At 32.1% G+C, this 25,703-nt stretch overlaps 1 protein-coding gene across 1 annotated transcript; it reads left to right on the top strand.

Annotated features, from left to right (window-relative positions):
* The first annotated feature begins 16,956 nt into the window (after nt 1-16,956).
* Nucleotides 16,957-20,425, top strand: LOC127853664 (uncharacterized). Its single transcript, XM_052388357.1, has 2 exons — nt 16,957-17,356; nt 17,784-20,425. Exons 1-2 carry the CDS (start codon nt 17,134-17,136, stop codon nt 19,682-19,684), a joined length of 2,124 nt encoding a protein of 707 aa, XP_052244317.1. The 5' UTR covers nt 16,957-17,133; the 3' UTR covers nt 19,685-20,425.
* Nucleotides 20,426-25,703: the final 5,278 nt, after the last annotated feature.

The following is a 25,703-nucleotide window of genomic DNA, read 5'->3' as shown; positions in this document are numbered from 1 at the left end:
AACAAAAATATTATCAACTGTGCTCATTTGGGACCTGAATCCCGCCTGTGCTTCTATATATACATAGTAATTTTCTGCCCAAACAGATAATCTATTATTTAATATTTTGGTAAATAATTTTCCTAGTGTGCTGAGAAGTGTAATACCTCGATAATTATTGACATCGTTAACACTGCCCTTCTTGTGGAAGGGAATCACGAGACCATCTGACTATGCCGTAGGGAAATACCCTAACGTAAATATTTTATTAAATAGCGCATGTAAATACGGCGTAAGTATAATTTTTCCGTGTATAAAACGTTCATTTAAATATAAATCAGGGCCTGCACTCTTGTTCGGGCTTATTTCGGAAATTGCCTTGTTAATTTCTTGAATTGATATGGAATATTTAACTCCTCAAACATAATATTAAACTCATTTTGTTCATAGCTTTCAACAAAGTGCACAACGTCTTCATCAGGTGAACAAAACATGCTATCTGGGTTGTTAATACTTTTAAAATAATGCGCAAATACATCCATGGTTATATTTGATGTTTGTAAACCAGCTGAATGTTTTAGCATTTTCCAATACAATTTGCATTTTTAAACCTGGCCTCTAGCAATTATTTTGTTTGATTATTATCATATTTAAATTTAGCTTGCTTAATACAATTCCTATATTCAGTCCTACTGTAAATTAATAACGACCTATATTCATCTGTTTTATTTTTTCTATATAAATTTAAATGATGATAAAAGGTCGATCTTTTTTCAGAGCATTCAGAAGTAAACCATCTATTGTTACGACTTGAACCCCCATAATTTGCATTTTGTATTTCAATCTCCGCTTGAATAACGGTGACACAACTTGATCAATAATACCACTAAATTGTGAAATACATGAATCTATATCATTTACAGAACTGCAACTACTAACATCATTTCGCCATGCATTCATTTGATCAATAACATAAGCAGATGACAATACTTCTGTATAACTATCCTTATTTACACTATTCCAAACATATTTATATGACTGATTCTGTTCAACTTTTACAAATGAACTACTATTATTACAAAAAACATAATGCAAACCAAACCGATGGCTGTTTCAATGCTCACAGATTGAAATCAAAACAATCAACATACAATTTGCAACGTACATGAACATGTTTTGACATTTCGAACGCACACGTTGTATGCAAAAATAAACATCACATAAATATCTTCAATACTAGTAGCTACATACATACCGAATCCATATATGTTCTTTAACACACATGGGATGTCTCCTTTGAGTGTCCGCTTCACACACATTTATACTAACTAAGACGTTTGTGCAAAATCTTATTTACCGTGCAATAGTACACTTTTATAATTCCATATTTTATGTAAACGCAGGAATGCATTTTTTATTTAACTGTCTTCTGTTTAACTCCTTACTTGTTTTAGTTCAACAGCTATTAATCTACTATAAATAGAAATATCGTAGTTGAATAGTATAGTCTTGTTTGATAAGATCAATAAATTACATATACTACCTTTAAAAGTAGAAAGAAAAAAGGGTCATTTTAACGTGTGAAATAACGTCAACACATTCAAAACTTTTCATCGAGAACGTTAAATTTCGAAGAAGACACATTCGCACACACTTAATCTATAATTATTTTTGGTTTTAAATTTATTCAGATAATTCTATGAACATGTATTAATATGATATAATTTCCACTAGCAAGATGATACGAAAGTAATTTGATGCGTGCTACAATGTAATTATGCCTTGAGTTTATTGAAGTTGATGAAGGAGTCAAGTAAAGGTGAAAAAGCCTATTAATTCAAGATTGTGCTATAGAAACTTTATATAGCAAAGTATCGTAAAACGTCCCATTATAAAATGCATTCGTTGCAGCAGTATCTGTATCATTTTAACATTCAGTAGTATGTGAATGGTATACACAGTTGCATGATTGCTTCATGTAAAACTGTATTAAGTGTAATAGTATTTTAGTAACAGTCAACTGACATTCAAGTCTGCAGACATTAATTGTATTAATAACTTGCAATATTCATACCGAATTGTGTGACATTATATTATATACTTAAGTCATTTATTTTCTTTTTTAATGTATACAGATGGAATTTACATAAAGCGCTGTGAATAATATAGTGATAAGTGTATACCAAGTTCCGTGATAGCATCCAAATTATATGTAGTTTTTGATAAATTGCATTTTTAAGTTTTGGTCTATTTAAAATAACGGAGACAGTACATTTGTACTTGATAAAAATTAAAGATTATCTTCAGTAAACTTGATATAATCGCGAGATCTAGTTTGCGGACTGACGGATGGACGGACAAACATACATGAAAGACGAAGGATAAACATATATCGACATCCGGTAAAACTGGTTAAAAAATATTGAATACGTATGCAATTTGATAATATTAAGTTTCTGGGTAATTTAATTATTTAATGCTTAATTAAAAATTAATTAAATAAAATGATGTCCTCGAAATGTTTTTTTCAATATAGCACTTATGGGTGTCACTTAAATGCGCCAAATTATTGATTCGTGTTTTGACTCCGTCCGTTCGTCTGTCTCTTATGTTTTAATAATTGTTCTGCAATATTTATTTGTAAAGCAAATCTTGATGTCACATTTCTCCGGTGCATATTAATAACAACTTTATATGTATACGTATTAATTTTGTTAACAAAAATTATAGCATCGTCACTTAATCGACCTGTAAGTGATTATCCTAAATATGAATGTGATTGCGAATTAATCGCGGTGTTTTATCGCGATGACGTTATTTACTCTAAACACCTTTTAAAAATATTGATACAATAAAAAAATGTCTGAACATTGCACATTCTAACAGAGAAAGGTGTACTTTCAATAACTGTCTCGATAAAAAATTAAATAAAAAAACTATTTAATAAAGTTAAAATATTGTTCAGCTTTCAACTTTTATAATCGATTGATCTCTGTTAGAATGTCTACCTATTTTTCAGAAAAAAAGATGAACATGTTGTTTGGCAACTTACATCTTGCTCGCTTCGTTCTGTTTTGGTAGATGCTTATCGAGTTACTTTATAACATTTAATCGCCTTCGATCGTCGCTACTCAGTATTTATTAAACATCGGAAAGCTTGCGTCAACTATTGGTGTTGTTTTAATTTCGAACGTTGGTCTTGAACATATACGACCACTGAGACGTCAATACTGACCATACATCCTCTGTAAGAACTCAACCTTCTACAATACATTCCGAATCTGTTACAAACAAGTTAACATTGTCTAACTCAGTCCATACCCCAGTTTGAACCTTTGATGTACAAGTTAACATTGTTTAGCTCTTTCCAGAATAATCTGCTATTTTAACATTGTTTATATATCCGTACTTACTTTGTAACACAGAGGCTGTGTGGGATTTGCTCAATAAAACAATATTACCTTTTAGCTTTCAAAAAAGACTTGATAAAGATAGGAAAATATATTAACGTTTGAAGTACTCTTTGATCAGATCGGAAACATTCATGATTCATAAATAGGCCGGATCATAGAAATCATTGCAGGATTCACGTGAAAAAATATAAGGACTACCACCGATCATGGATGTCTGAGTATATAAATAAACAACAAAAGGCCATTTTAGGTAATGAATGTTATAGTTTGTTTGATACGCAGACTTTCACGTAATTTTGACCTTTCTAGCGAAACCTGTTACGTCGCACTATTCATTACACATGGGGAGAAAGCCTCAACTAAGTTTTTGTATGGGTGTAAAGTATTATGGTAGAATCAACGGAAGATTGTTATTTGTGCAAATTGTGATTATAATAAAACAGACGATCAATGTTGAAACTGCAAACTGATTGATAAGAAAGAGTGCTTAAATTGTGTGCTAACGAAAATAGTGGAAACCACATATTAAATTTTGTTTTCAGCGGTATAATAAAAGTAGACATGACATTGCAATTTACAGTGATAAATGAAAGAGTCCCCAAGCAATGTTCCATGTTTGAGATTGATTTAACCTTTTATATGACAAATAAGGCCCATAAATGCATGCATGTCGAGGTAATAAAACATGCCTTGAAACCGAATCCATTACGTTATTTGCTCAGCCTTGAAAACAAAACGCTTTCTGATAAACAGATAAAAACAATAAATACCTTTTGAACGTTGGGACTCGAAAATTATATATTATCTCAATTATATATTTTAAACCAGATGTACGAAATGCGTAATCAACACATCACTTAAATATGCCAAGGTATTAAATAGCGCATTCAACGCCGTTAAATTATTAATTCTTATACACTATAGAAAATGACGGACTATTTCACCGTTTTATGTTATCAACCACCCAACCCGACTGAACGAAGCTCAAACTTCAATAAAATGTATTTTGAACATACTGCCAAGCTTTTTCGTCTTTATTTGCAGATCAAAAACGCATCATCAAAATAAAAATATTTAGCCAGTTGAAGTTTATGATCATTTACAGTCAGTTGCTGAAAAATCAGAAAATATAACACTGACTCTAACAAGTAACCTGATGGTTTTCTCCGTATCGTATGTCCCCGGACCGCCCTTAACTGTATTGTATATTTTGTGCATCTGGTAAGTTCTGCTATGATTGCAGTTGCATGAGAGAAACGCGCTTTAAAAACATGCTTATAATAATATCGTTTAACCAAACGATAATAAACAAAAAAAAATTTGATAAAAAGAGGATTCAACATTAGCGATTATGTAACCATTAGAGCGAACTATCGTGTCAACCAGATCCTGAAACTAGCTTCGGTGGTGAACACTACAGGTCGAGTAATACAGTCGAGTAACTACATGTATGTAAGCGGTCATAACAGTTGTTTGCACCAATACAATATATTGATCCTCCCAAAATATATTTCTTCTTATTCTCCTCCGACTCGTCATCATCATTATTATAAACAGAAACAATTACATCATCATCATAATCTTCATAATCACAATTATTTTTATCATCGTCATCATCAACAGCATTTTCTCATCGTCGTCATTGTCCTTGTAATAATCATAACCAGTGTGACATGTATTTCATAAATAAAAGCTTGATTGACTGCTGATTGTGAATTTGATAACCATAAGACTTATTACGTAAATCGAACGTTTTCTCCAAATCCATGAGTAACTTGGAGTTCCTTATAGACACAATATTTTTTACCATTTTCATATGTCCGTATTCAATTAAAATTACGCAGTTTTATTTTATGACTTACCCCTACCTAGAGGCCATTTCTAATGAAAATAAACAGCTCAATCACAAAATAAGCCATACTCTACAACAAAATAAAACATACGTTTAAGCGAAGTTGCCCTTGTTGTCGCTTTCTAAATTAGTATATGTACCATGCAGAGTATTCAAATTAAGACACGTCTTTCTTACATCGGAATCGAACCATTTACACCAGGATGATATTTAATTGTCTTATTACTGCACCTTTGACAACTACGACGACTTTTCTGTAGTTTTAAATTAGTAGTTTATAAACAACCCTCTACTTTGTAGTAATTCCAAAGCGATGGGCATGTGACCGTACTTTTTATTACTGGCATATTTTGGATTCTAATCTATTTTGCATAATTTGATACTTTTCGTGAAATCGAATCGGCGTTGATGAGAATAACAAGTACGAAAATGAAGTTTAATTTTCTGTCCGAATTGCTTCAAATGCCATTTGTAAACAGTTGATCGGAGAATGAAAGATCAATATTGTTTTCGAAATGTTCAACCAGGATATCTAATGGTGATCTTTTTGGATTTTGTACTCCGATTAATCCGTATGTCAAAAGTGAAATGTGAAGATGATTGATTATCGTCTTAATTCGTTTATATAAAGTTTACCTAACCTTTCATTTCACTGGAAAATGTGTAAAGTATGATACATGGATAAATAAGGCTACTGCAAATATTATCAATCGCTGTTCATTGTAGAAGCTTTTTCGCAAGCTAACATCTGACAATCGCATTAAAATATTTATAATAATATAATATAATATAATATAATAATGTACATGTTGAAAGTTTTAATAAGATGATTTCTATAAACACGACGGCGAGTGAAACTTATCGAATAGGTTAATACAAGCGTACATTAAGTATAAATGTTTAAACCCTTCGCACTAATTGCTTTCGAACATAACACAACTTAATGTATTTTTAACAGACAAAACAGGGTTAATTAAAATAAAAGTATTTTCGTTCATAAAAAGAACATAATACTTACATTTCAAGTGAAAGTAAAGGTGTAGCGTTATATGTACCAAGTAAACCATACGCAAACTTAACAGGGAAATTAATGTCGGCGAATTTCGTTTGAAATGCCATGCGAATGTCGTAATGTAGAAAAGTATGTGGTTGATGATTTAATTACTTCTTGATTAGATGGTTAACAAAAATTGGCACGTATATGTAATTTTGCTGTAAAAAAATGAATATGTTGATTACGTTAAGCCGTTTTTGTGATGTATGAACTTAGTGGAGCAGAATTTGTGCACTAATTTATCGAGAATGCATAACGTTCAGTATCCCTTAAGAAATCACTTAATCCTTCTATCGCATGATGTGAAGTAAGTTGAACTTTTAAAAAGAAAATTATGCTAGTAAACGTTTTTTTGTTGAATTTATATTTGAAAGCGATAACGTTTTCCAAACAAAACGAGTGTTAGATTGTTACTGGATAGGCAACACAAACGAAAGGTGTACATCAAGTGACGCAGTACTGCCATTTCCTTTACAGTTGGGATCATTCAAATTGTGTTGTGTTTTTTTTCAAAGTTGATGGAAACAATTTTTGACATGTTGCCCTTGCATCTGTTGCAAAGGAAGGCAAACGTACAGGCTGATTCCATGTATGAATGAAGTATCTCTTTTTAGCTCACATGAGCACAATGTTGCCATGGAGAGCTTTTGTGATAACTTTTTGTCTGTCTTTGATCGGAAGCCGTTCGCCCCCGTCTTCCACCGAGCGACGTCAATACTTACCTTATGAATTCTCTAGATTCCTCATTTATTGCTAAATCTTCGTGACTATTTGTCAGTTTATTTGTCATCAAAACTTGTTTGCATGGCGTTTAAAACGAGGTCATTAAGTGAAATTTAAGAAAGCGATTGTGAAGCCACATGTTTGCAAATGGTTTTAAATTGCTTTGAACATTTATTGAAATGGTATCTGACTGAGCAAGACAATGGACATTTATTATTATTTGAATTATAATAATAATTTTATAAAGAGTATACTGCATATAGTGTTTAAACAAAGCTTCGGAATTAAAGTATAAAAATGCTTAATGCCATGGCACATTCTTTCAAAACAGTGCAACTGTTTTGGTAACAATACGTTCTGGTCACTGATGTTTTTATAATGCATGTGTAAGAGTGCCGTCATAAGCATAACAATGGATACCGTCCACATTTTCAGAGATTCTTTTAATTTTAAATGGGCCTCACTGGTAGGAAACACACTCATGTTGATCACGGGGCGTATTGATTAAAAACATATTTATCATGACATTTTGTTTACAAGAACTGGTCGCTGCGACATGTAAAATACATTACTGGATTATGATTATTTATATTCCATATACGTAAGCAATATGCAAACGTCTTGTGTGCTGTTTACATTTTCAATTGCAAACAATGTGTGGACACAACGACTGACTACGTGTTCAGTAGAAATTATAATATCGACAGCTGATGTCTGTATTGAATGCATTAACTGCAAACAGCCATTCTTTGAAACTGTACTATTAAAATGTTGTATGACCTGATTTAAAATTGGTTTATATCAAAATACTCTGCATGGAAGTTCAGAGTCGGCAACACCAGTTGAATCATTTTTTGTTAAGTGTTGTGTTGTGTGTATTGTATTGTATATTCAAGTGGTCAGTTGCATTCAATATAAGGCTAGTGGATTTTATAACCATTTCTCTTCTGAAAATATTTGTGTTTTTATCATTTCTGTATCAAAGGGGCATTTTTACGTTTTGGTAAATTAAAAAAACAACAACATTTTATTCAGAATCGCAAAGTTTCGTTGTGGTTATGATATTTGTGAGGAAACAGTAATACTGAATATTTTCCATTCTCTAAAATATCCATCTATGCATCTTTTGACGATTTAAAAGCCTGAAAATTATAAAGCGTTGCAAGGCGAAACTATTGAATAATTTGGAGAGTTCTGTTGTTGTCTTTATATTTGGGAAAACTTCGAGGATTGCTTATAAAAAGTATAAAAATACAGCAATATCATCGTATGAGCACGGATGGCCGAGTGGTCGTAGCGGTAGGCTTTTACTCCAGGGGTCAGTGGTTCGAGACCAGTTGAGGGTGTGTTTTTTTATTTAATTTTATTCTTTTTTTTTACAGGAGCTTTTAGATCCAATGTTTACATTGATCGATATAAAGCATTTAATGACAAACTTCAAATGCATGCAAAAATCTGTGAAAAGGCCCCTTTAAGCCACTGGTTCCCAAAGAAGTCAAACAACAAGTGGTTCGCATCAAAGTCTTACGAATGGTTCGCATCGATATTCTGTTCAAACACGACGTAATCTACTGCCATCCACTTTCCATTATTATATTTGGATTAGAAAATAGGCCCTATTTCATTTATTTTTACTTTATTTGTCAATATATTCATATTATTTTATTTTTTGTTTTTTTTTTGTAAAATAATAACGTCATCATTTATTTGTTAGCGCATTTGTATGCGTAAAGCACAGTTCTAATTAACCGATATTAAATATTGACTCGGGGCTAATTAAAATAAATCGAACATAAGAAATGAGGTTTCTCTCTTAGTATGTGGTTTTATATACAAACTCCATGTACACATGATGAAATACCTTTTCAAAAAATATTATTAATTTGAATCGCTTAAAACATTTTATTGTTTATAAGTTAAATAGCCAAATAGTATTTACTATCACTTGTTCAACAGTTTTTATCTCACACTCGCACTAAAGTCAATTTAAACAGTATAAACTTAAGGCTCTTAATGGCTAATTTATGAAATATATATGATTTTTTGTACCACGTTTTTATAGCGCCCTTTTCATACAGTATGTGCGTTCAGAGGTGCTTCAAGTCGTCCGTTAACATCTTGGTGCAGTATGCAGCCACGGCACATTGGCTTATTTCCCTCACAGGTACCCATTTATACAACTGGGTGGAGAGGAGCAGATGTGGGATAAATTTCTTGCTCAGGAAAATCCCAGTGGTCAGGGCGGGATTTGAACCAGGGACCTCTCGATCTCTAAGCCAGCGTCCGACCATTAGACCACTGCACCCACAATGTTCAAAATATTAGGATAATGATACATTATGATCTATCTTTTGAGCACAATGTATTTCCAAATGATTCCTTCGTTGTTAAAGGGTTAATGCTGCAATTAAAATTATGAAAAATAAGTGACATCACTTATACAGGAAATACTTGAGTGTCCCATAAATCGCTTCTTTATGAGCAGTTGAATTCATTTGAATCTGTAAAAAAAACAGACGTCTTTTATAATTTGCTAGTTATAGAATGACATTAAGAAAAACCGAAATTGGTAAAAAATACGGCGAATATTAAATCATGACAATGAAAATATTGTTATTGTTCTAAATATTTAATAAAGGATTTCGTATACCTAATATGATGTAAACAAGATATTGTATTTCAATAGGCACATTATAAATTCCACGTTAGCCACTGAAACCTGTTTCAGTTATAATTTATTCCCGAAAGTAAGTTCTTTTAAAATAAATTTTACACAAAATTTTGAAAAGGAGTAACAAAATTATGTGTTACAAAAGTAATCACAATAATCAGTTTGAAAAACTATGTGCGCATAATATATGTATAATGGCTCTTGTTTACATTATTTGCAAAAACCATTCAGGTTACCGAAACTATAACATCCGAGATTAAATTGGCACAAAGCAAAATATAAAAGCCCTTTTTTGTATCTGTCAAAATAGTTTGCTAATATAAGCCCTGTGTTTCTTTCTACAGGTTGTGAATATCGCTCCGTAAAACAATGATCAAAACAAGATATTTCTGCTGAAAGAATTTATGTCTAATTGTCGTCACTTTAATTTATATAACAGTTAAATATTTAAACAACAACTTCCATCATATAAATGTTTGCACATTTTTGGCAAAAATGTTCATTATATATGTGTATTATCTTACATATGTGCATATAATTGGAGCAATAATATAACATTGGTAGCTCAACAAACTTATCTGACCTAGTCTTCACCTCTTTATTTCATCATTCATATCACATTCATTACCTATGAACACACTAAAAGGCGAGGAATTTGTATCAATCCCAGCAAGCTTAAACTATCTGTTTGATATATATGAATATTGAAGGGCAATAAACCTGAAATAAATTTTGCTGTTTTATGATTAGATAATTGTATGTGTCTATAACCTCAAACATTCATTAAAAAACATAAATCACAACAAAGTCCCGCATTATTTTATAGCTTTCATTATCGTTCTTTTTACCGCACAGATTTGTTTTAACAATATTGTTATTTGCGTTGAACAGTATAAGGATATTAATATTTCAATTTTGTTTACTAAATTAATTTCATTTATAATATTGGACGATAATCTCGTGTGTTTGCTGATCCGATACAGAGTGAGTCTTGCCAATACATCTGAAAACTCGGTCAATACGGGAACAAACTCGGCCAATACGATATTCGACCAATCAAACTTAAAGATAAGCAAATGGACAAATACAATTTCAGGATTTGTTATTATACGAAATGTCTATTTAATGTAATGAGTGTTTTTATTTTATGAGTGTATATTTACAATTGTGTAAATTATTTACCTGCAGCATAGCGTTCTTACATCTTTTGCAAGCGTATAAATGATTAAATCATGAAATTTATTGATGATTCTGAAATGAGAGGTTGCGCTTCGTGTTTTAAACACGATACACACAATGGGCTAAATCGCGGATAAATATTTGGCCGTTAGCATCCATTAGTTTCAAAAGGTGAGTTTACATAAAATCAAATTATCATATGCTCTCGTTATTAAACGGCTACCTTTTTCGTAATCATTTTCATTTCAGATTTTTGAAAGCACATTATGACAGTAGCACCGTACGGCAATCAACGCATACCACGTTCAACTTTCAATTTAGTCCTCAATGAAATTTTACTGAATGTTAGAAACACGCAAAGGATACAAGAAATAACAAAAAATATGTATATTACAATTAAACTATGCTCCTGGATTTGGTTGGCCTCAGCTGCAACATGATTTGTCCGTTTCTTGGTCTTTAATAACAAGTGTGTGGGCGATAACAGTTGAACACCGATCTAAACATTATGCGGAGACTAAAATGTGGTGGTTGGTTTGGAAACATTTTGAGTTCGATAATTTTCACAACGCATTGGTATCCCGACGTGAAAATCAATTTTGGGTATACATATTGTACAAATAAGTTTGGCTTTCAAATGATATATTTTGTCAGCACAATTGTGTTATGACTAAATTTCAATTTTCGTCCGCCTGTCCCTAAGCCCGAACTTATACGTTATTTCTCTCTCCAGTATTATCTATATTGTCAAAATATAAATATGTGTAATAAGTGAAGAGAGATAATACAGAAAATTGCATAATTGCCTATTACATATAATATAAATAGAGATGTAACAGGCGTCATAAATATTTAAACATGAAACCACTTATCTTCATATGTTGTGTCCATTCAAAAAGTCGTCTCCGGCAGAATTGAGAACATCAACACAGACTCATCGATTAAATTTGCAATTGATGTGAAAATACATCGATAAAAAATTTCGGTTACTGTAACACAACATTGGTATAAAATAACATATCATTCATTGCTATTTATGTGTTACAATATATTATTTTGAGTTTCCAGTATCAATTCCAAATAACTATAATGAGGAAAGATCGATGTGTTATGCATATTATTAACAGTATACTTAATTTTGATTTGACGAGTAGACTCCGAATGAATGGTTATTCCCTGCCTTAAAGGGGTTATCCATCCAGATGTCAGCTTAATTATTTTCTTTTTTCATTTAAACAGTTTAATGTCATCTTAAATGCATCTTCTAACATAGAACGACAATATTTCTTTTATAAATGTCTACTATACTAAACATATTAACTACTCAACTGTTTTTATTGTATTTTTAAGAACAATGTTGTAGTATAAAGAATTACAATGGTGTTTTTTAGGTCAATTTAAATAACTCTCACTATCAGCATATGTATACTGTAAGAAAAAATGCATTTGTACGTTTTTTGCTCAAGTCAGTTGTATTATTTTTAAAACATCATAGCGTGTACATGTAACGTTACCTGTTTTGTTTAACTTTTTAACAGTTCACTTGATACAAACACTTCTGTTGTTTAAATTTATAGTTCTAAAGGATCCAAAAAGTTTTTTTTGCGAGCCTATTACTTCTTACAAGACTTAATATTGAGACATTAAATACTTTATTTTGTCATACAGATTTTGTCTGGCCTTTTTTTAGTAGGAAGGAAAATAGTAATCGCATTGCTCGTCCGTCTTTCCGTTTCTAACACAATTTACTTGTATTTTTATATCACATAAAAGTGCAAAAGAGTGATGTTCGTTACATGTATTGAGTCCATTGAAACATTTTTACTTATGTTTGTGTCGAATCGTGCGTTTTTTTCGAACCATTCAAAGAAAGATTTACCTTCATGGTTACTACTGTACCATACAACATTTTAATTGTGAATGAAAGTTTATACACTATGTCGGTAAAACGTTTATTAAGAGTATTCATTGAACGTGTTTCAAATGTTTTATGTTATTTTGTCGACTCTGATACATACTTGTTAAAAGACGAACATATATGTTAACCACGTTTCTTTTTCATCGAAAATTTTGTTTTGCCGAATTGTGGACAAGTTCTTGTGTAATTCTATGCCCCCATACAAATGCATGGGTGTGCGATTAACAAGAAATTAATGCTATGCAGATCAAATCAATAGACTTCATTTGTTGGATTCGGTGGATTATCGACTTTAATTCACGAGTTATCATATAAAATAATATTTTCACGAGTGAAAATATATATTTTCTATGATCATGAGTGAATTAAAATCGATATTCCACCGAATCAAAAAAAAAATATTTTTATTTTTTATTTTTTTCACCGTTTATATACATTGTTTAAGAGTTTAACTAAAGAATTTCGCTGGGATAATTACGTCATTTCGTTAAAAAATGACGTCATTTTACAGTACACAGTGAAAATTATCGATAATTTTCACTGTTTATTTTCACTGTTTAAAACAGTGAAATTATCAGTTTTAATTCACTGATATTTCTCTATCAACCACAGGAAAGCATAAAATAAAAATCAATAATCGTAACGGAATGTAGACAAATGATGTTAAACGGGTTTTACCGTAATAGAGTAGTTTGTTAGGCAAGCTGTATAACATACAAGGTATTAAAACAGATCAACCACATCGGACCTTATTCAATATGCAGTTTAAATGAATATTTTTATTTACTGAAACTGTATATATAATTTTCTGCTACATTATATTTAAATTAAAAAAAACGTAAAGAATTGCCTGCACGCGTATGTAATGACTTTATTATGGAGACATTTTTAAGTATTTTTTTACCGCTGTCAGTCTTTTTCAGTATTAAACATTTCGACATTTAAATCACAAGGGTATTTGGCAATATATATTGAACTTATTCAACAACGGACTGAAAAGAATGAATATGCATTAATTCGGAAGTGTATATTGAAAGGAAGTTATGTTGTTGGGAAGTGTATGCTATTAAGCATATTAAAATGCGTTCATATGTTCTTATCATGACACGTTGTTCAACCACAAAGGTATTTAACTTCAAAAGATAACACGCTGTTAGACATATTTTCAAGGAGGTCAACATAAACTATGCATCAGTGAGTACTTGATGTATGCTGTATTTGTGTTTATGTATTTGTTGTAAATATTGCTGCTATTGGTTTAAATTTGAAGAAGTTGTGTATTTTCATACATACGAGTTCGTTACATGTATTGAGTCCATTGAAACATTTTTACTTATGTTTGCGTCGAATCGTGCGTTTTTTTCGACCCATTCAAAGAAAGATTTACCTTCATGGTTACTACTGTACCATACAACATTTTAATTGTGAATGAAAGTTTATACACTATGTCGGTAAAACGTTTATTAAGAGTATTCATTGAACGTGTTTCAAATGTTTTATGTTATTTTGTCGACTCTGATACATACTTTTTAAAAGACGAACATATATGTTAACCACGTTTCTTTTTCATCGAAAATTTTGTTTTGCCGAATTGTGGACAAGTTCTTGTGTAATTCTATGCCCCCATACAAATGCATGGGTGTGCGATTAACAAGAAATTAATGCTATGCAGATCAAATCAATAGACTTCATTTGTTGGATTAGGTGGATTATCGACTTTAATTCACGAGTTATCATATAAAATAATATTTTCACGAGTGAAAATATATATTTTCTATGATCATGAGTGAATTAAAATCGATATTCGACCGAATCCAAAATTTTTTTATTTTTTTTTCACCGTTTATATACATTGTTTAAGAGTTTAACTAAAGAATTTCGCTGGGATAATGACGTCATTTCGTAAAAAAATGACGTCATTTCACAGTACACAGTGAAAATTATCGATAATTTTCACTGTTTATTTTCACTGTTTAAAACAGTGAAATTATCAGTTTTAATTCACTGATATTTCTCTATCAACCACAGGAAAGCATAAAATAAAAATCAATAATCGTAACGGAATGTAGACAAACGATGTTAAACGGGTTTTACCGTAATAGAGTAGTTTGTTAGGCAAGCTGTATAACATATAAGGTATTAAAAAAGATCAACCACATCGGACCTTTTTCAATATGCAGTTTAAATGAATATTTTTATTTACTGAAACTGTATATATAATTTTCTGCTACATTATATTTAAATTAAAAAAGACGTAAAGAATTGCCTGCACGCGTATGTAATGACTTTATTATGGAGACATTTTTAAGTATTTTTTTACCGCTGTCAGTCTTTTTCAGTATTAAACATTTCGACACTTAAATCACAAGGGTATTTGGCAATATATATTGAACTTATTCAACAACGGACTGAAAAGAATGAATATGCATTAATTCGGAAGTGTATATTGAAAGGAAGTTATGTTGTTGGGAAGTGTATGCTATTAAGCATATTAAAATGCGTTCATATGTTCTTATCATGACACGTTGTTCAACCACAAAGGTATTTAACTTCAAAAGATAACACGCTGTTAGACATATTTTCAAGAAGGTCAACATAAACTATGCATCAGTGAGTACTTGATGTATGCTGTATTTGTGTTTATGTATTTGTTGTAAATATTGCTGCTATTGGTTTAAATTTGAAGAAGTTGTGTATTTTCATACATACGAGTATTTTATTTAGGGATATATACATTTCGACCATTTCTGGTATATTACCGTTTTATTTCGTAACATGTAGGCACTGATTGTTTATAGAAAAACGCCCTGACAGAAATGTTATTGAATGCTAAGTTTGTCAGAATGTGATCAAAAGTTTAGTTTGAAGGGTATAAAAACACGACATTTTCCTAAAAACTCATGTCATCGTAGTTTTAAATAAATTTTTCGAACAAAAAAAGTGATCAAATATTTAAAACGTTTGATTGATATATGCCGCACGTACGTCGATGTTGAATCGCATTTTCACCAAAATCGGTTGAAGCTGAATAGCAATAGCGTTTATTATGTATGGTTAACTATCAACGTTTTGTGCAACGTTGTAAACTGTTGCTTAGGAATTCTCCTATATTGCTAGATAACTATTTTTGTCTTGGTTTGTTTTCAGAATTAAATTAAAGTGAAAGCTAGACACATTGGATCGAGAATATATAATTTGACACAATTACGTAACCACAAAGAAGGAAGATTGATTAAAAGGGCTTATATTATCAGTAGTTATTCTTAAAGAGATACAAACAATGAAGACACAATTCTATATCAAACAAGAAAGAAGTTTAAAATTGCTTTTTCTGGAAGCGTAATGTTTATTGTATCTTCAAATAAATTCAATGAACAAAAGTTCGAAAAAAAAACAAACATTTATGTACTTATTACTTATACTATTATAACTGGTTATTATAACTACGTCCGCTGCAACAAAAAATGCAAAACAGCCACGACGGGTTAAAGACTGTTGTTAAATGTTCTATACAATTGTTTTAGAAAATAAAGCTTTATGTTGGCAACGTATAAAATACATGCATTTGCATCAAATATGGATCCCGTTCATGGTATCGAAAATATTTATACACAAAAATACTTGTTTTATTTGTACAATAGTCAAAATAAACCTCATGTACTCAATGCACAATGTGCTCCTTCCAACATTCACACAAAAAAGTATATACATTCCAAGTAATAATGTGTTTAAAGAACACTGATAGTTACAATTATTATATTCAACAATAAAACACCTGAATGGAAACTGCATCGCTTGTCGAAACAAATGGCAACAATAATCATTCATAATGAAATCTCACCAAATATCTAACTGATGCATCGTGTAGGTTCACCTCCTTGATGGTATGTATCTTATCAAAATATAAACATGAAACTTACTTTAGTTATCAGTTATCACTTTGCCAACACATTTTAACAAACTGTTTGTAATGTCAATTACTTTCTCTGACATAAAAGTAACAAATCATTATTGATAGTTTATAATGTTCAGTATAATTAATAATATATTTGAAACTTGTTTCTGAATTGGAAAAAGACAAATGGAACACATTGTGTACCTACGCTCATCACCGTCTGAGGTCAGGGATGTATAAACCGATTAGATAGATATTCAAGCGGAATAGAAGATAATGCTGATGTTGATACAAACGAGCGAAGTGATCCGGAAGTGTCGGAACATATAGTTTACACTTGTAGAGGAATTAAAACACATTTTAAAGAAGCAAGTATTCCAAATCAGGTGCACACTAAACATTTATATAGCAGAGTTAACACTACTGACGATAACGTGAAAGTACATTCCATGGAACTCAGACAGTTTCCAAACACTAATGAACATTTAATGAAATTAAGTGACACTGAAAAGTCTATTTTTGTGTCGGAAGTATTAGCCGATATAGGGATTACCGAAGAAATAGTAGAAACAAGAAGAAACACATGGCTGGAAATAGAAAGCATTAATACCCTATATTGGCGCCTTAAAGATGCTAATGTGACATGTTATCATTTTGGCAGTCAATCTGAGGGTATACATTTCATTAATTTATCATAGAAATACTTGTTAAAAGATTAAATTATTCATACTTACATTTATTAGTTATACTATATATATTAAGACAGATATTATAATGAGCAAACGGAAGAATATTTTAAAAGTCTCTTTGTTTACAAGAACAACGTATGCATTCGACTCAGTTAGCTTAAGGAGATATCTTATATACGCCGAGCACAAAAGCGCAACCATCAAATGCAAATGTAAGAAATGGTTATGATTAAAATGATCACATAATGTAAACCAAAAATATGACAATGCAACGCTATACAAATGTGGATGTCAATTTAGGGTTTTATTCATACCAAATAAAAAAAAACATAATTTATACAAGCATGTATATGTTCGTGTATGAAATACTATGTCATTGTTTAACAAACGCTGTTCTTTTTTAAATTCAGGAACGACTACTTTTGGGTTAGAATCAGATGTAGACATCTTGATTGCCCAGAATGACTACAGGATCATTCTGGACAGTAATGAATGGAAACAAGGCTTCGATACTCTTGTGGTTCACAAACAAGAAGATACTTCTCCAGGATACTGTAAACTGTTAGCCATGAATAGTCAAGAACCCATTTTAATGACCGAGGTTGAAGACGATGAGATGTACGAACAAGGTGAAGATGGTAAAGTGTATCTAAAATGCGCCTTTCTGCAAGATCATGTACATGTCAATTCGGGTGAACAAGTTCATGGACCGGCCTGTAATCGAATGAGTGCTGAAAGAGGTATTGATGAAGACTATGTCAATGCATATTATTGTGCCCACCTTCCATCGGAGGCAATGGGTTGGATAGATAGAACAAAAGATAAACCTTGGCCAAAGGATGATGTACGGAAACGGGTTATTCAAAGTGGTTGCTTTATAGTTGCAGTTGGACATAAACAGAGCAAAGACTCAAGGACTGAGTTCAGGATGTCTACCACATTGGGAGAACGGATACTAATGTTTGACATGAACATTTCACAAATAAAGTGTTTTGTTCTTATGAAAATGCTCATGAAGACCATTGTAAACGAACATTACAAGGACGCTATAAAGAGTTTCTACTGTAAAACAGCATTGTTTTTTGTAACAGAGCAATATGGGAAAGAAATGTTTAGAGAAGAATGTATATTGGAATGTCTAATAAAATGTTTACAATTGATCTACCAATGCCTCAAAAATGGATACAATCCCCATTATATGATTGAAAGTCTTGATATGTTTGAAGGCAGATTAGATGCCACCCTTAGGGAAAAGGTTGGAGAGTGTCTCAATGATATCATGGCTAATCCTATTGTAGCCTTGCTTAATATACCGTTTGATGATTATGGAAGTAAACTCTATAAGAGAATTAGGAACTCTAATACTGATATATCTGAAATACAGGACAGCATCCGTTCGAAAACTGGGAACTTTCTTTCTAGAGCTTTCGTTTTGTGGGGGCTTATAGAGCCATCGTTATACGAAGATCCGTTGGATATTGATCTAGAACATCAAATAGAATCAAACAAGGAAAAACTATCGCGTTGTAAAATATTGCACACACAAGGGGATGGTTTCATGCAAAAGGCAACGAGGCGATATATATTTATATTGCGAGCTAATTTAAGCATGCTTATGTCAGCCGAAGCAATTCAGAAAAAATGCAAACTGTCTGATTCTGTTTTACAAAGCCTCAAACAAGGATCTTCAACCGACGCTGTTGCTGGTCGTCTGAAGTATGCTACCATTCTTATGTGTGTGGGTGACATAACAGGAGCATATGAACTTTTGAAAGAAGTAGAAACAGCGTACAGCGACCTCGCTGTGGTATCGGTATGTACCTGTTCAGAACTTGTTGAGTATTTACCGAATTCTGGATTAAAAGAAAAGGCATTAACATTTATAAATACAGGAGTTTTATATGACCATTTCTGTTATTGCTTACTTTTTGTTGAAACACTGAAACCGTGTTTTCCAAGTGGATGGCTTGATGCAATATTCCGACCAATAAAATCAGATGAGCAACAGTACAATGCGGATGACGTAATGGAATATGTGAGCTTGGATCCAAAGCCATATTTCTATTTCATGGAACTGATGATACAACAGGAATTAAACAATCAAACCAAAGCACTAACAGCATTCCAGATGCTCGAAAAATGTGTTTCAGAGGAACCATTGTTTCACAAGGATACGGCACTGTTTCTACTCAGTCATGCTTTACAAATGAACGGAAAAGTTGAAAAGTCAAAGATTATTTATGATGAGGCCTGTTGCTTAAGAAAACGTAATACAGGTTATACGAGCTCTCATGTGAGATATAATAATTAGCAAGAGAAAACTGAAAAAACAGCGAATTTACAGACCAAACATTATTTAGTATCATTTCCATAAGTTAATTTATATTTGCATAAAAGGAAAAACAGACATTATGCATTGAATTCTAATAGCATGAATATTGCGTATTAGGACGCATCAAACGCACGGACCAGAACTATGCTTGTAACATGTTTATTACTTTCAATTGGGAATACATTTAAGATGGGTAGTAATAAAAACTTTCAGCGTATCATTTACCTTTAAAATTTAACAACGAAGCACATTCATATGTATACATAAAATATGTACTGTAGCTGTAATTGCATGTCATTAAATTCATATTGGTATACGAACATCAAAGGCAGTATACTGTTTGTCATGAATACCTTTCATACACGGTAATTACATCCTGTATCGACTATCTACTGGTATACACAAGGACTGTATTGAATTTTATGGTGAACCCGGTTTCTAATCATATCATTTAAAGGAGAAAATATTACATTATTGAATTAAATCAATAAGAACCGTAAAGTGCGTAACGTGAGATGTTATTATTTCATTGTAAATTGATATATATTAATACAGTTTTACATTGGCGGCGATATGATCCGGTGTAAAATTGTCAGGAAAAAAAATGCGGAAATAGAGATCATCTGTAGAGTTTGCTTATTGTTTGCTGTTTCCTATTTACTGAGCAATGAAAACAATGGTCCAGTTAATGCTATAATTCAGGATAATCATTTAGTAAAGTATGTTGCAATATTACAATTTAAGAATAAATATTTTCCATATTGCACAATTAAGCTGCGAATTAATAAATAAATCTGGGCAGTACATACAGAACTTATGGTTGTTAATTTAATCAAAGCTATACAACTGATACAATTATTTAATATTCACACTGTCTACGCTTTGCAAAGGTCTAGTTACTATAGAAACTTAAAAGCTAACAAACTTAAACCATGTTTCATCTGAAAAGACTTTATATTGACTAAAGACGTCTTATTACGTCTACGTATTATCGTGTAAAGTTCTAACTTGAAACCGCGTATTTACTTAAATTTGTATAATATTCGAATATACACTGTCTTTCAATTCGTTCAAATTGATTATAACTGTTCACGTATGAGCTTTTTGAGAAAAAAATGTATTGCCTTAACCATATGAAAACTGAACAGCGGCATCTAAGTAATTCATCTTCAATAACTTGCAATAAAATGAAGGAAGGTATGCGATTTATGTCTGTATTCCCTTTAAACATGATTGAGTGCATTTAGAGTAATTTTGCTTTTATACCTCAATACCAAAACACATATTTAGTGGTTTTCAGTCATCTTTATGATCGATGTATATCAATTAACATATCGCAATTTTTTGCAGTCATTAAATGGGCATGCCGCTAAGAAACCTCACAAAGGCACTTTTAATACTTGTACCAAATGTTGCGTAGTAATTGTACATTATTGATTATAATGTATTGTACGTCAGCACAGACATTTGGTAAGTTGTAACTATTCAGTCATCAACTACGTATACAGGCAGGTTTCGGGATTTTCAAACTTGTTGAAAGAAAATTATGATCTTAAAGCATTTGTTTACATTACTGCTGTTCTGAAACATAATTACACTTACTTTCTAATTTTAAAAGCACAACAACAACCTCGATGAACCTTGGCATCTACAGTGATTTTATTTAATAGTTCCATTATTAATATTCAATAATATATAACATATTCTATAATAAGGAAAAAAATATGGCTTCATGAGCATTTGCCGCTCATTTTATAAATCCGTTGCTTATACTTAAGCATCGCCAGCACTTCATATTTCAATGCGTGTTACTTAAAAAACACTGCACAGTTAATTACCTTAAATGTATATTGTTGTGATTTCATAGATCAAGAAAAAGAACGGATGTACGTGCATTAACAATAAGAAAACTTCTATTTGCAATCGCACATGGCTAATTTGTAATCCCTGTGAGATTAATTTGGTTTAAATACTAGTCTCTCTGATCGTATGAAATAAAATGATGAGGTTTATCATGAGATATTTTGGCTTTGTCGTAATTGATCCATCTTTTATATTAACCGGAACTGCGATACATCGAAGTTAAGTATTGGAGCATAGTGATTTGTTGATACACTCGCAATATGCAAATGCATGGTATATCTAATAATAAACCTAAACATCTCCAGCTGCAAGCCGTGTGTGGAAGCATAACCTGTAAAAATGTATCAAATAGAACATCTTATACCCACAGCTAGATAATTTTATAGCGCTGCTACTGTTGAACTTCGTTATTGAAGTCTTAAAACAATTATAAGTGTTTTCTTATTTTTTTGTACAGTTACTTTGCGCGAATTGAAAATAAAGTTTAGCCCGTTAAATACATTTGATAATGTTTACAAGCTTAGACATCATTAATCAGAAGGTACAATGCAACTGCCATCATGAATCGCCATAAACATTGTGACTACCATCATTAATCCCCATATTCATAGTGATTGGCATAATTAATCGCCAGTTACATTCTGACTGTCATCAATAATCACCAGATACATTGTGACTGCCATCATTCATCACCATATTAATTGTGACTGCCATCAGTCACTACCATAAACATTCTGACTGTCATCATTAATCCCAATATACATTGTGACTGCCATCGTTAATCCCCATAAACATTGTGACTGCCATCGTTAATCCCCATATACATTGTGACTGCCATCATTAATCCCAATATACTTTGTGACTGCCATCATTAAGCAAAAGAAACATTGGGTTGCCATCATTAATTCCCATATAAATTGTGACTGTCATCATTAATTCCCATATACATTGTAACTTCCATCATTAATTCCAATATACATAGGGCTGCCATTATTAAGCACCAGATACATTGTGACTGCCATATTAATCCCAATATACATTGTGACTGCCATCATTAAGCATCAGATACATTGTAACTGCCATCATGAATTACCATATACATTGTAACTGCCATCATCAATTTCCATATACATTGTAATTGTCATCATTAATCCCAATATACATTGGGCTGCCCCCAACATGTAACATCAACATAGATTGTGGTGCTTAGTAATGTTAATACAGTGGTTATTCTGACAATTACAGACACAAGGTTGTCGTGTTACCTACTATACATCGAAGTAATGTAGTAGTAAAAATGTAAAAGTCACATCTGCTTTATAAAATTATAACAAATGGCAAGCTGTTCCTGTTTCCTGTGCTTAGCGACGCCTACTAACTTTCAGCATTGTTCATACCGGTATTTTTTAACAATGTTGTTTTATTGACGACTTAATTTTTGTCCTTTACGCGCGGATATTTTTGAAACCAACGTTCGCATGTATCGCAATGTCGATTGGTTTCTTACAAAAACACAACGCATTGTTGGGTCGGACGACTATAATCAGTCCGCTGCCGACATAACGGCCGATGGCCTTTGGCCCGTTATCGTTTATATGACATATCATTCTATTTTGCTCCTTCACTTAAATTTATTCCTGAAACATTTTCCGTAGTTTTATTTTCATTCATTTGATTACGCAATATATGACGTATCTCCTTTTACGTATTTTCTGTGACGAAACAAACCAGTTTAAGGTAGACTCTTTGGATTTTAAGGACGGCAATTCTGACGTGGTGGTTTATTTAACAATATACTATTTTTAAAGCATCGGAGGCGTCCAAAACGTATTTCGGATTGTGTTTTTGTTAATTATGCATAATTGGAAACTTCAATAGGACTTGAATAAATCGCTCCGACCGGTCATTCGATATCGTGAATCGTCGGCCAGAATGGTAAGCATTCGATACAAACGTTTCCAAGAAATAGCAATATGTTTTAAAATAAATGAGATTAATGGCTGGAAGGACGGAAAATGAAGGTACATATTGTTCTTGTTTTCTTGTTTTAAGCATTGGATTTAAATTGTCATTGAGGTAAGCGAGTCGTTTATTAAATTTTGTGTTTTGATGACTCGTTTCCAATATCACAGAATGTCATAAATCTAATCTATAGTACGGTTTCAGTTGCATTCGATAGTTTAACTATTCATATTGTTTTTTACGTTTTAATATTATATTCGATTTCGTCGCTAATTTGTGGCTTTACTTAAATTTGTCAAAGTTGGCTTTGGACTGAATGTGGACGCCATTTTGATGAGCATAAGCCGCACGATCCCATTCTTTTCAGATATGAAAAATCGGACCGTCTAGGCGGGTAAATCTAATTTATATTTGCCCGCCATATACAAATAACTTGTTCATATGTTAGCATGTACATGTAATCCGTTTGTTTATTATGATGTCAATCCTTATGAGTAAGGGCCAACCATATTTAAGTAATACACCGCCAATACAATGTATGTATGAACATTTGCCTCCCGATTACATTCCTATTATATTATGGCTGATGAATATCGTTTGACAATCGATACCACTCGATGTAGGCATGTCACTTACCATGTAAGAAAGAGCCTTGAGTGAGACTTACACCATCAACCTCCCGCTCCGGAGCCCTTATCATTCGGTTACGGATAACTCTGCACAATATTTTAAGTTTGCGATTTTTTGGGGAAAGGGGTGAAAGTAGTGAAACTTAAATACAAACGTCTGTGATTTTGATTTATTATAAACATAAATGGAATACAAGATCAATTAAAAATTTCATGTTGACACCTCTGACGTCATGGACAAGCATATTGGAAGGCCAAACGAACGGGCAGACAGAAAACAAATATATACGCCTCTTTCATTAATTTTGTGCAGGATATTAACAATAAAACAAGATAAATTTCGATAGTTGATTAGCCGCGCGCACTACCAGTGTACCATACATACTTTTAATTTCGAATGGTCCTTCCAACTGTATGTCGATAATACATGCTGTTAAGATAATCGATGAAAAGTGTTAAAACGTTTCATTATTTTTCTATTTATATAAATTACTAACGAACAATAAACTAATATTTTGACATTTTCGTTTTCTTTTAATTAATGTCAATATGACGAACTGTGAACAAATTCTACATGGTATTTCTATGCCACCATACATATGCGCTGCATGCAATTGGAAATAGAACTCAATAAACATAATTCAATAATCGTAATGTAATGTCGCCTTACAGGTTTAACGAGGTTTTACGGTTAGAGAGTTCATTGGTAGGTAAACAGCATAATAGGTGTAAATATAGATCAAGCACCTATGGACATCGTTTAATAATGTCGTTTAAAGGAATATTTATATTTGATAGAGTATATATTGCTTGATATTATAAAACACCATTGTTTGTATAGATTTATATTAAAATAAAGGAGGACAAAACAAAAATGAATGGAAGATTTGTACATTTAAATGTTTTCTACTGCTGCCAGTCTATTTGTTCAGTGTAACGTGTTGACATTTAACGTACAAGGACATTCAGCTCGGTATATTGAAATGAATGTAAAGCATATGTATTTAAAACGTGTTTCTGAATTGGAAAAACAGTTAAATGGAACAGAGTTTGTACCTACGCTCCGCATTTGTTATGAGTCAGGGTTGTAAAAAACAATTTGGCTTAACAGTGAAAAACCATGACAAAGAAGAAAAAGCTGATATTGATACAAATCACCAAAGCGCCCCGGAAGTTGCGAAAAGAAACAAGTTATACAAATCACGTGAAAAGTAAACCTTTATAAGCGGAATAACATATGTGTAGCCCAAACTTCAGCTCAGGGATGGCAAATGAAATCACTTTATATAGTCGAGTAAATTCTGATGAAGATACAGACCAAGTGCATTCGATGGAAATTGGGCAGTTTCCAAACATTGATGAATATTTAATAAAATTGTGTGACGCTGACCAGTCTATTTTTGTGTCGGAAGTATTAGCCGAAATAGGGATTACAGAAGAACTGGTGGAAGCAAGAAGGAACACATGGTTGGAAATAGAAAGCATGAATACTCTCCACTGGCGCCTTCAAGATGAAAATGTTACATGGTACCATTTCGGCAGTC

The sequence above is a fragment of the Dreissena polymorpha genome, chromosome 12 (assembly GCF_020536995.1).
Source record: "Dreissena polymorpha isolate Duluth1 chromosome 12, UMN_Dpol_1.0, whole genome shotgun sequence".
Lineage (NCBI taxonomy): Eukaryota > Metazoa > Mollusca > Bivalvia > Myida > Dreissenidae > Dreissena > Dreissena polymorpha.
The sequence above is the reverse complement of the archived record's forward strand: the minus strand, read 5'-3'. Positions and strand labels throughout refer to the sequence as shown.

Bases quoted from the DNA above. Each gene is read 5' to 3' on its own strand.
- LOC127853664 (XM_052388357.1), top strand. From the start codon at position 17,134: ATGGAACTCAGACAGTTTCCAAACACTAATGAACATTTAATGAAATTA. The intron at 17,357-17,783 runs GTATACATTTCA...TTTTAAATTCAG, and splicing joins TTTTGGCAGTCAATCTGAGG to GAACGACTACTTTTGGGTTA.